Source organism: Egretta garzetta, unplaced genomic scaffold (assembly GCF_000687185.1).
Source record: "Egretta garzetta isolate BGI_Z169 unplaced genomic scaffold, ASM68718v1 scaffold473, whole genome shotgun sequence".
Classification (NCBI taxonomy): domain Eukaryota; kingdom Metazoa; phylum Chordata; class Aves; order Pelecaniformes; family Ardeidae; genus Egretta; species Egretta garzetta.
Window position 1 is genome coordinate 2,811,040 of NW_009259319.1, and position 13,118 is coordinate 2,824,157.

General features: G+C 38.8%; 1 protein-coding gene across 1 annotated transcript in view; it reads right to left on the reverse strand.

Moving 5' to 3' along the window:
- Nucleotides 1-13,118, reverse strand: part of KCNN2 (potassium calcium-activated channel subfamily N member 2) — a gene marked incomplete at its 5' end in the record, with an annotated part of 71,631 nt that overhangs the window by 43,159 nt on the left and 15,354 nt on the right. Inside the window, one exon of the mRNA XM_035892096.1 lies at nucleotides 8,367-8,785. Within this exon, the coding sequence (XP_035747989.1) occupies nucleotides 8,367-8,785 (419 nt within the window). The remainder of the gene's footprint in view (nucleotides 1-8,366; nucleotides 8,786-13,118) is intronic.

Here is a 13,118-nt window from a genome sequence, read left to right on the forward strand (position 1 = left end):
TGGGCCCGGGTGGCCAAGAAGGCCAACGGCATCCTGGCTTGTATCAGGAATATTGTGGCCAGCAGGAGTTGGGAAGGGATCGTCCCCCTGTACTCAGCACTGGTGAGGCCACACCTCAAATACTGTGATCAGTTTTGGGCCCCTCACTATAGGAAAGACGTTGCCTTGCTGCAACATGTCCAGAGGAGAGCCACAAAGCTGGTGAGGGGTCTGGAGCAGAAGTCTGATGAGGAGCAGCTGAGGGAACTGGGGTTGTTCATCCTGGAGAAGAGGAGGCTGAGGGGAGACCTTATTGCCCTCTACAACTGCCTGACAAGGGGCTGTAGTGAGGTGGGGGTCGGCCTCTTCTCCCTAGCAGTAAAGCTGAGAGGAAACGTCCTCAAGTTGTGCCAGGGCAGGTTTAGATTGGACATTAGGAAAAATTTCTTCACCGAAAGGGTTGTCAAGCACTGGAACGGGCTGCCCAGGGAGGTGATTGAGTCCCCATCCCTGGAGGTATTTAAAAGATGTGAAGATGTGGCACTTAGGGACACGGTTTAGTGGTGGACTTGGGAGTGTTAGGTTAATGGTTGGACTTAATGACCTTGGAGGTCTTTTCCAACCTAAATGATTCTATGATTCTATGATGAGTGTGCCCATGTCCAGACTGACCCAGGGATGTCATGTCAAGGCAAGTCTCCTGAATCCCTGCTGTGCACATCCCTCCAGTTTGGTAGCGCCTGTTTCCTGCAGAATTAATTTCTTAGAGTCAGAAATACAGATCAAGTCATGCAGGAGAGCTGTGCCCTTTTCCACTTCCACTAAGAGAAGGAAGCTGCCATTTCTAAACTCAATACTGATGTACTATTCGCAATAATATACCAGAAGGGCTGGTGACAGGACATTTCCACTCACAGGGCACTGGTCTGCAGCATGACATAAAATTACAGCGCTCTCTAATTGCTGTTAAATGTTGTTGCAGGTTTAAATATAAACTGTTTCCATAGGGATTATGGGCTTGTGTACATAACTGAGCTGTAGTGAAGGAAATGATGTTGGGGATCCTTTGAATAACCAGTTTTAACATAAGGCTTTTTCAGCTTTGCATAAACAAAACAGTACCAAATTACATGGTAAAAACTGAAGTAACCTGTAAATATGTAAAGCTATGTGGCCTACCGTTAGTAAAGATTTGTCTGGCAAGCTGTACTCCCCATATATATGTTAACTATTTGGGGATATATAACACAGCTATATCCCTAAGCATAAGTTCAAAGCACAGGCTGGCCACTAGAGTGATCCCTCTGCAATACTTATTAACAAATTGCTGCAAATTAATTGCTGCAAAATTAATTGTATTGCTGACTGTATTGCTGCAAACTTACCATCTCAAGAACAGCTGTAGCAAAAACTATAGCTGAACTTTTCAAGGCAAAAAACTACCCAAGCAAAAAAAACCAATCTGAATGTACTAAGACAAAAAAATAAGTGGGAGGAGCACAGAAAAGGAAATAAACAACAAATACAATATTTTAAAAGCACTTTCTCATGTTTCCCTTCTTGTAATGATTAATTTCTTTACTGTGCAACTCTCCCCCACACTATTTCCTGGAATCGACCTTATAGACTTGATCTTCTAGGACTGAATTGTAAATTCCCAGTAAAAGGAATTCTTCAATGTCTGAGGTCAGAGCTCAGTCAGCATATCGCCTATCTTTTAGCACTGAAGTGACAACCATGATACGAACTCTGATACATCACTGTAGTCTTATATCCAGATCAAGAAGCAAAAGAAAATCAGTAGTAAAGTATCAGTCCCCATTTAGGGTGCATATTTCAAGTACATTAGGCTCCTGGAGCAACAAATTATATTTTGAAGTGATAGGAAAATGATTTCTGCTTCAGTATGGTCATATTTTGTAAGGAATGCTTTTAAAGTGTTATGAAAAATATTTTTGACTCCTTTTGAAGCAAAGTATTCTGAATATTTTAAGGTGTTGGTTAAAATGGGGAGAAAAAAAATGAGCTACCAAATTTAAAAATGCAAGGACCAGAGGATGTATCTTTAGATCCACTAGTTAAATAATGATTAAAAAATGTCCTTAAATTGCTCCTTATCTGAAAGAATTTGGAGTGGGTACAATCATTCTTGCTGAACAAAAAAAAAAAAAAAATTGTTCCCTTGAATGTTTTACAGATTCAAGATTAATGGGAAAAAAAAAAAGGCATTTTGTCCTTGAAAGCAGGTAAGTACTCCATTACAGCTATTCTCATTCTCTTCAGACTTTTGAGTTTAGCAAAACAGTTTTCACTTTTCTCACCGTTCTTATGAGACCTTGGAACTATACATGAGCTTTTGCACTTCATTCTGTTCTCATACAAGTGGTCTTGGACATATAAATCCTTTGTAAGTAAAGGGAATTTAACCTAAAAAAAAGGTTTCCTGCTCTAGTTAGATGACCCTGAGAAACAGATATAAGATCTTTTTTAAGTAAGCGAGGATACTCTTTCGTGCTTGTTTTTTAGCTTTTTTGTTCTTCACTCTCCCTTCCCCCAGGTTGGGTCTGCTATTTTTGGACTAGAGAAACACCAATCTATCTTGGCTGATAAATTTTTGCAAAGGGATGACAATACCCACTGAGTTACTGCACCAGTTACTATTACTTTCCATAGCTATAGGGCTAATTCTATAAATTCAGACAAACTGAAGAATATGTTTTTACTTGTGTTCCCAAAATTCTTTTCCTGCAAATACACAAACAGCATTGTTCCAAAAGGAAGGAAAATGTGAATTTAAAAGAACAGCGCTCAAACTCTACATGCATTAGAACAGGTGCCTCTTCTTCCTCCATTAAATGTACATAAATTGTCTTGTTTTCAAGCAGCTGAAGAACACATAATTTAGCTATTAATCCTTCTGGATACACCTAGCAAACCGGTATTTTATTTGCATCAATTGTTCTTTTTGGATCTGGGTTATGTATATCAGGCGTTCAGTGATGTACTTCTGTGATAGATTCCCTTGTCTTCATTGTTTGATAAAACAATATATCTGATGTCTATTGGTAATATTTGCAACGAAAATTCAAGAAGTTATACCTGCTTTTAGTTATGAGTTGTTTTGAGATGTAAATATCATAAAAACACTAGCCTAACATTTACAGCTAATCTACACTCAGTCTGCAAAACAGGAATTAAGACTAGAGTCATTCATTCATAGCAGAGATTCAAGTCAAGATGATGATGGGTCATCTTTGATCACTGTTGTGTTGAATATTTAACAGGTAACTTTTGCCACCGCTGGAGAAGTACCACTACTGCAAGTAGCACATTCTAGTTACAGTGAGCCAAGAGAAGATAAAGAACTGTGACAAACAACTAGCACTGTCAATACACAAACATTATTTGATCAGTTGACGGTAATTAGACATATTAGCTAGAAAAAAAAAAAAAAAATACGTCATGGCTTCTGAGCTTTTGGGGCTAAAAATGGGTTTAATACTAAATACCCAAGCTCAGTTATTTTCTTTTTTTCTTAAACCACTAGCAAGAATCTTCACACTGGCACTGGAGAGACTGTTAAAGGCAATTTCCAGTGGAGTGTGGCCTTGGGATTATATGTGCTGCATACAACTTCAGATAAGGTCCTCAAGCCAACCAAAGAAGCCAAACACATACTGTGAGGAAATTAGATAGCTAAGAAACATTTTTTTCCTGCACGAATTACAACTGAAAGTCTTGGTGCATCCACCTGCTTGTATCAAATGAATTCTTAACTTCTGCCTAGCAGTTGTCATGCGTGAGCTGCTTACTGAAAGCTCTGTGATGGAATCATATTTCCAAGAATTAAGACAGATATTTATTTATTTGTAGAAAACATGAATATGCAGAGAGAGGAAAAGGATTTCACCTTCACACACAGACAGATTTTTTTGTTGCTGGTTTTTTTGCTTTTTTTTTGCTTTTTTGTTAAATCAAGGGAAGAATACACAGCAGAATCCGATGGGAGGAAGAAATGTTGACTAAACAAACCGCTCAATCTGAACTGACTTCATTGCCAGAAGTTAGAGAGAGGTACAAACAGAACCAAAAATGGTGCCAAAAATGTGCTCTCTGGGGAAGCAGAAAATCCACTTCTGTTCTCAGTTCTGCTGCTGTAAATCCCCAGTAACTCCAGGCATGTGATATGAGCTGTTCTGGACGTACAACAGTGTAACGTGGGCACATGCAGCTCATGTTGCCCTAATACATGGGCACATTATAGCCATACATGCATTCAGAAGGCAAGGTTCTTTCTTCCTTTGCACATAAAAAAGAAAAGACCAACAAAAGCAACTACCTTATACATAACCTAGAAAAAACAGCACACTTCTCACAGCAGATACAGGTCTTCTTCCAGAAGAGAGAAGCAAATTTATCAGACTTTTCAACGACATAATGCTATGCATATTAACTTTTTTTTTTTTTGAGAAAGCAAGTATTTCTATTTTAACTGCTATAAACAACTGATGAGCATGTGCAGAGCTATTTCAGTAACAAGATCAGTATGGGAGACTGCAAAATGTAATCTGCTTACAGGGCTCATAATTCATACATGGGAGTAACGTATTCATAAGTGTTATAGATCGTGTGACTCAGAGCTGTCATAAACACAAACATCTATTGGGTTAGACCTAGTAAAAAATTTAGATTTTCATTATGAAGCCCATGTATGACAGACAGCAACATACTGGTGCTGGGAATGGAAAGGCAGATATTAAAACCTATGTAATGTAATCTTCCCCTTAAAGCAGACATAAAAACCTGAGTGATAAAAAAGCAAGAGTTTCTGGCATCGTGTATGCAGCAACACTTCTGTGCCTTCCCCACCTTTTCCTCCCAGACTCCCTCAGCCAGATTACTCTGCAGCCCTAGCAACCCATTTATACCCAGCTGGCTGTCCACCATCATTATCTGTACTACACTCTGCCCTCATGGATGACCTTAAACTGCAATCCTGGAAAATACCTTGCTCACCAACCCAAAGTGTCACTTGCTATAATTAGCATTCTGGGAGCTCACAATGCAGCCATTAAGGCATTGAGAAAGGCACATGTCCTGCCTTAGTTCAGTGTATATCAAGTGATCAGTGAGATGACTATTAAAGCAGTGAAGTCTTTATTCAGACGGTCAACTCTCCTGCCTCAACCCACAACCTGTCTCTACAGGTTTCTCCTTAGAGAGATGGATAATGATGCTCTTTCATGTTACCTTCCTCGCTATGAAATGCGGTACTTCCAAATCTCCATTCCTATTCCCAGGACAGCCTGAAATGGGAAAAATATGACTTCAAATAGAACAACAATCTCAAAATCAGGCTGTCACTCAGCAACAACAGTTTTTGCTGAGCACACACAACTTCGCAGCAAGGACACTGCCTGCTGCAACTCTCCCCCTCACTGAGGACATGGTGTAACATGAGAATGTTTCATCTCCATTCCAAAATTTTAATATTTTATCCTATTAAATCTTATCACTATTATCTTGTTCCAATTTGGATGGCCAGCTAATTGATTTAATACACTGAAGAAATATTAAGACCACTAGTGCAAAGCTTTATGTAAAACTACTATATAGCATAAATTAAAGAGCTTGGTGCTAGAGTGATGCTGAGAACCATTTACCACCATCAGATTTCATTCGTGTAAATCTCCCCTCATCAAAAAAAAAAGCCACCAGACTGCTGCCTAATTCCTAATTTCTGCTAAATGTATCAAAATTCATTAGGTTTTTATGTATAGTGCCAAGCAAAATACTCCTTCTAATGAAAACATTTATTTTCAGGATCATTTTGTGTACATAAAATAGTCTATTCCAACAAATAAAGGGTCCCTCTAGTTAAAACTGAGAAACAAAAAATCAACTTAAGAGCAGATGAATGAAATGTATTTTATTTGTGTAAGCTCAACTTTTAACTACTGAACAAATCAAAGCCGTTAAGATCTTGGGAGGCATCTTCTGAGGACTATGACCTCTAAATAGCACAAAATGGATTCAGTGGCCATATTTGTCCTTTCCCATGACAAATGGCTATTATATCTGTCTACAGCTATACAGAAAGGGATGTTTAGCTTCAGATAGCAGACTGTTAAGAGCATTCTGATGTGTGGGGTTTTGGAGTTTTCTTCTGGGAGCTTTGTTTAAAAATGTGCTTCTCTATGGGCTATGGTTCTACAGGTTTGTGGTGACCTGAGTAGTAACTGGAATCCAGAGCCAGGGAAAATCTGATGCAAAACACGCAAAACTGACTGTACAACTAGCATGAATGACACAAGTATCTAATTCCCAAAGCCAAAATATATCCCTTTTAAGTTTTTGAAACATAAAACTAACAATTTTGTTATATGTGAAGGAACGTAATCTCGGACTGGACCACAGTGACAGAAGGTCACTGTGCTACAGATGTATTAATCTAATACTCACTTCTATGCTTAACTTGCTTTTAGTTGTGTTTTGTTTTAGTTTTAGAAGAGCCAGTGGCTATCCAGCTTACTGTCCAAACCGTTACAGTCACTTCAAGGATAGCAACTGCTAATTAAAATGTGGAAAATCCATTACTAGTTTAGCTGACATTTGAAAAAAATTCAGCCTTGTTCGCAACCCCGAGTTCAGTGTACCTGACCAAACAAATAAGCGTATTCGCCAGATCACAGTGATGCAGAAGTGCCTCAGCTCTTTCAGTAACTGTCACTGAGAGGCACAAGTTTTATAAGCTTATTTTGAATGTGCATCTATTTAAAAAGTTAATAAGACACTGAATTTTTAATGCTAGTTTTTAATAATAGCAATAATAATACAGATTATTAACTAGTGGTGTGTAAAACAGCAATGGCAATGGATGCTGGAGTTATTCAGAGCCACTTCACAGGTGACAATTTGGGAAATGCCTGAGAAGACACCCAGGAATTCCTGAGCAGTAATTCTGTTGAAAGAAAACTGGTGTGCACAGAGGCGAAGAATGTGAAACAAAGAGGAGAGGCTTTGCAAAAGTCAGTTACATCTGAAACGAGAGCATGCTTACTAAAATACAACTATTATAGATTTAGTCGGCATCTAGAGTGCTCCATCTGTTCCCACTATGGGGAATATTTTGAAACTATAATAAGTCACTGTTAACGTAGCATTTTCAGAACACTCTTAAATGATTAGTCCTTCCCATAACATGAGGAAACAACACTGGCACACAGCATCTACAGTAACAAACTACATTCCACAATACTGGCAATTTTAACAACAAAAACTATGTCATCAACATGATCTCTACACTCAGTTTATAAGATCAGCTATTATTCTTTGTAACAAATTGAGAAGTAATGCAAGGAGTAACTTCCAAAAGTAATATAACCATAGCAGTTGGTGCGCAATATAACTGCTGATTTAAATCAGCTAGCTGTCACAAATAACTCCACTAAGATGCTTCTAAAATGGGCAGACATGGAAAGGAAGAGAAAAAGCAAAATGGTCAACAACCAGCAGCAGAAATGCCAGAAATGTATTGAGGATCTTCCAGCTTAAGTAAGGGGAAATTAATACCAGGATCTAAGAGCTGTGCCAAGCATTAAATACAGAATCATCCTAATTGCCTCCTTAGAGTTAACCTATCTTATATTCCTAAGCAATTCTATCCAATCAGAAGCTCATTTCTTTTTTTTTTAAAGCTATGTTTGAGAAATTCAATTTCAAGCTGTCAGCACTGATAGCCATTTATTCTGCACCTACAGTGAAGCCTGTGGGAGGGGGAGGTTGGAAAACTAGCTGAACTGAACAGAAGTCTGCCTCTTAAATGCAGTTTTTCTGATTTTCAGGGGAAGAAAAAAAAGAGTTATTACTGTAATTGTTCTGTCTGTTTCTCTTTTTTGATCTTGCCAACTCCTCAACAATAATTTGCACTTCCTTTTTTGTTTACAGGACAAGAAAACTCAAATTAAAAAAACACGCAAACATTTTCCACTGGAATTTTAGTTGGCCACTTTATCTACCTTACCCTCAATAAATTTAACTTAGAAATGACATAAATGAAAGCCAGTATCAATGCAGAATATCCACAGCTACGCATAATGACATTTTATGGCATGTGTCCACTGTGTTTTAGCAAACATACCTAAAGTTATAACACTAAAACCAAATCACAGCATTGCTGTCTGCAGAAGTACTTCAGATTAAAATGCAAAGCATTCCTGATAATCTGTGACACATACTACAACGCAATCAACACTCAAAATATCAAGGACCTGGAAGCTCCATTACATTAAATATTTAGGTCCCCTGCATCCAAAACAGAAGAGGCAAAACAAGAGAGAAAAATAGACAGAGAGACAGGAAGAACTAAACAAACAGAACAACCTTACCTTTCACAAGCTCGGACAGTCCATGCAGCAATTATCCATAATGAGATACTAAAAACCAACAGTACCGTTCCTGGGCATATTGTCATTAGAGTCTTCATAACAAAACGGGTATTGAAGTTTATCTTATTTAATGCTCCAATGCTTCTAGATGAGGCATCAGTGAAAAGTTTGCTATGCAAAAGCATAACTCTGGCAATAAGATATAGTCTTAAGAACATTGGTATAGATAAAATAATATCCACATCAGCTGTTGTTGTGGATGGAGTGTAAGAAAAGGCGAGCCGGGCTGTCCATGTGAATGTATAGTTCCCAGGTATGGGATGTATAGCACACACCAGTATTTCCAAGCAGATAAAGAAAATACGCTCATAAGTCATGGCTATTCTCCAGTCATCTGCTCCATTGTCCACCATGAACAACTGAAATAATAAAATATAAGGTTAACTTTAGTACATCATTAACAAACCTTGTTATAATTCCATTTTAAAATACCATAGTTTTCAGAGCTCCCAATGACCACTAAGAAAATAAAGAGGCCGTTTCAGAAAATTACATTACTACATCACTACGAAGTGAAACATAACTCTGGTTAAGACAAAAAGAATTTTTTCATGCACTATTTTAAAAACTGTACATGAAACTGAATCTCCACATATTATTTACTAAGAGTTCCTCATATTTTCTTTAACTGTCATTTCTGATAAAACAAAACTCTGGAACAATTAATCCTTGTCCCTTCAAAATCAATTACTTACTCTCTAAGTTCATAGAATTGAGACAAATTTAAAAAAATGTTTCCAGAATGGATATCTAAAATAAAAATTGAAAATACTTTCTAAGATGCAATGTTAAGCCCGCCTTAGAGCATTTCCGTGCTTCAGACAGGGTGATATTATATCTTCTGTAGAACTACCCAAGCTTTCTTCAAGCTTTAGGCACCAATAGAGATCAATGTAGGATACAAAACTACATGAGAAACTGCACAAAGATGCAGAAAGATATCTCATGGTGAAAATCTGAAAAGCAAAACCCAGCAAATATCAGAGTAGCACAGGCAGCCAGGCGATGTCTACTAGGAGCTGAAAATTAAATGCACGTGTTGGTTGTTGCACAATCAAGGCCTTCATTTTGCCACCCAAGAACAATGGTACTGAAACACTTCACACTGTTTAGTAAATGTTGTTTCTTTTGATTTACTAAATAAATACTTAATCAAACAGCACTTGTCACTAGTAGAGAGTAGCAGTATGCAAGAAGTTGCAAACAGGCAACTTTTCAAAAAGAAACATAACCCATAATGACAAAGACGACACAATCTCAGTGACAGAAGAAGCACTTCTCATCACTTCAACTATAGTCCAAATCTAAACAAGGCTGTTCAGTAAGGAAAGAGGAAATAATTTTGCAGGATTTTAAAAATTAGATTATTAAAAAATGTGTAGGTAATTCAATAGGTGAGAAGGAAAAGTATGCAAAGAATGCCCTCCTTAATGTAAGAAGAGTATTTTCAGCACACTACATACTATATACACATCCAAACCCCCATTACTCATCTGCACTGCTCTTTGCCCCTCTCCACCTTTCAAGAGTTTAGAAATACAAGCCTGGTCTCTCTGTATATCACAGAATCATAGACTGTTTTGGGTTGGAAGGGACTCCTAGAGGTCATCTAGTCCACCCTCCTCACAGTGATCAGGGACACCATTAACTAGATAAGGTTGCTCAGAGTCCCATCCAACCTGGCCTTGAATGTTTCCAGGGATGGGGCCTTCACCACGTCTCTGGGCAACCACTTCCAGTGTTTCACCACCTTCATTGTAAAGAATTTCTTCCTTATATCTATCTAGTCTAAATCTACCCTGGTTTAGTTTAAAACCATTAACTCTTGTCCTGTCACAGCTGGCCCTCCTAAAAAGATTTTCCCCCTCTTTCCTATAAGTCCCCTTTAGGTACTGAAAGGCCGTAATCAGGTCTCCCCGCAGCCTTCTCTTCTCCAGGCTGAACAAGCCCAACTCTCTCAGCCTGTCCTCACAGGAGAGGTGCTCCACCCCCGGATCATTTTTGAGGCCCTCCTCTGGACCCGCTCCAACACTTCCATGTCCTTCTCGTGCTGAGGGCTCCAGAGCTGGACACAGAACTCCAGGTGAGTTCTCACCAGAGCAGAGTAGAGGGGCAGAATCCCCTCCCTCGACCTGCTGGCCACGCTTCTCTTGATGCAGCCCAGGGTACGGTTGGCCTTCTGGGCTGCCAGCGCACATTGCTGGCTCATGTCCAGCCTTTTGTCCATCAGTACCCCCAAGTCCCTCTTGGCATATGTTTTTAGAGACTGAAAAAACACTCTACATCCTCCTCCCAACGAATTCAGTCTGTCTTTCAGAAAATTCCTCCAGTCATTTGTTTAGGAAAGTGATAACCATAAATTAGTATTATTCTAGCTGAGCTGATACTAAAAGAAACAAAGAAATTAACCATAGTAAGAAAAAAAACAAAAGAAATTTCCGTATTTGTGGACCTGTTTTTCATCCCTTTACGTTCTTTCCCTCCATCTTACTGTATTGGGTGTTGGTGACAAGGTTTTGGTACTGGGGGCGGGGGCTGCAGTGGTTGTATCTGCAAGAAGAGATCTGGGACTGCTCTGCAGTGGACCCACTGCAGGACATAGCTGAGCTCATCAGTGAAGTTGGTGGTGCTCCTGTGAGAGCATATTTAAGGAAGGGCAAAATGCTGCCCAGGAAGTGAGGAGTAGGGGGAAAAAAGTGTGAGAAACAACCCTGGAAATGCTAAAGTGAGAGAAGGGGGAGGAGGTACTCCAGGCACTGGAGCAGAGATTTCCCTGCAGCCCATGGAGCATGGTGAAGGAGATATTTCCCTGAAGCCCATGGAGAGGACCTCACTGGAGCAGATTCTACTTACAAGAACTAATGCCCATGGAGGACCCATGCTGGAGCAGGTTTAGCCTGAAGGGCTGCAGACCATGAAGAGGACCCACACCGGAACAATGGAAAAGCATGAGGAGGAAGGAGTAGCAGAGAGGAACTGTGGTGGACAGACTCCCATTCCCCATATCTTCTGCATGACTCATGGGGGAGAAGATAAAGGAGTTGGGAATGAAGGAGAGGTGTCGAGCCTGGGAAGAGGTGGGCAGGGCAAGGTGGTTTAGCTTTGTCTTTGTTTCTCACCATCCTACTCTACTTTTAACTGGCAATAAATGAAATTAATTTTCCCCAAGCTGAGCTGGTTTGCCAGTGCCAGTAATTGGTAAGGGATCTCCCCATCTTTATCTCAACTCACTAACTTTTTCACCTCATTTTCTCTCATTGTCCTGTTGAGGAGGCAGAGTTAGAGAGCAGTTGGGTCTGGCAGATGGCCAAGGCCAAGCCACCATACTTATGTAGAATTCTTACCTCTACTGCAATACTATTAAAGACAAATAAACTTAAATAGTGTTGAGTTAAGCTAAAGAAACACACTCAGTGAATCTAATGTATGCATCATGAGCAGATACACTTCCTTTTACCTGTCGTCATTCTGCAAACTTTGCATATTTGATATGTGAATTGATACAGGAAGGCCAAGTTAGGTAGGTAGGTAGGTATGCATACATGTATTACCTAAAAAATTCTGGTTTGCACTTAGCCAATGTACTATTTGGTATGAAGGACCAAGCTTTCAAAGTACAGTAAGGCTCAAGTGCATTTTATTGTTCTGATTAGCCTGAAAATGCTGTCAGTCAGCTCACAGAAGTGTTACACCAGTTATGAAGAGGTCCAGGTATTTAGAACCCCCAGAATACAGATGAATAGTAAGCACCTTGACTGAAAAAGAGATAGATAATATCAAACCTTTCAAATGCTGTTGGGTTTCCAAATAAAAGAATAAATTAACAACAGAGTTAAATATTTCAATTCTCAGATACATATCAAATACATGTCAAACTGTCAGTGTTTTAAAATTTCTTTTAAAGTTGCAAAAGCAGCTGAAAAAAGCAATGGTGTTTTGTCCTCCCTTTTCACGTACCATCCTCACAGATTTAAAAAGAATTCTATATGCAGAAAAGAAATTCAAGAAAAATGATACCTGAAGTACTGATTCAACTTTAAAGGTGAGAATAGAAGAATCTTGAGTTAAACTTAGGCATTAAAATTTGATCTTACAATTTTCAGAGATGAAAATGTTATTTAATCATGGAGTTTTTAAAAAACTTTAAGATGTCATTATGGAATACATACCTGATAACATATTCACCTGTCAACAGAAGAAATCCTAACATGCCACACAGAAAGAAGATTCTCAGTAGCGCTCAGTGGATTGGGTTATGTTTGCAGACACAGAAGATTCCTATCAACTTCCCCTGACCTCATTTGTGCCTATTTCTTCTAAGGAAAATAATATTTTAAAGTGAAAATATCTTCATCTGCCTCAGATTTAGGATGTGAAAACATGGAAGGTAGAAAACACCAGAAGCCACAAAGGACCACAGATCCAGTACAAACATTTCTATTTCATAAAAATATTAACATTTCAAAATCATATTTATGAGGAAAATTTCCTTACAATACTGTGTCTCTAAATTCAAACTACGATGGATATCAAACATTCTGGAACAAATATGGTTCTCTACAACAGGCTGTGAATGACAATTAAATTGGGACATGCCAAAATGACACAGAAATCAGTATAGGATTTCATGTACATTTTATATACTTGCAATTATGCAACCTACTAAATGCAAGTTTCACTTTTACTTTGGAA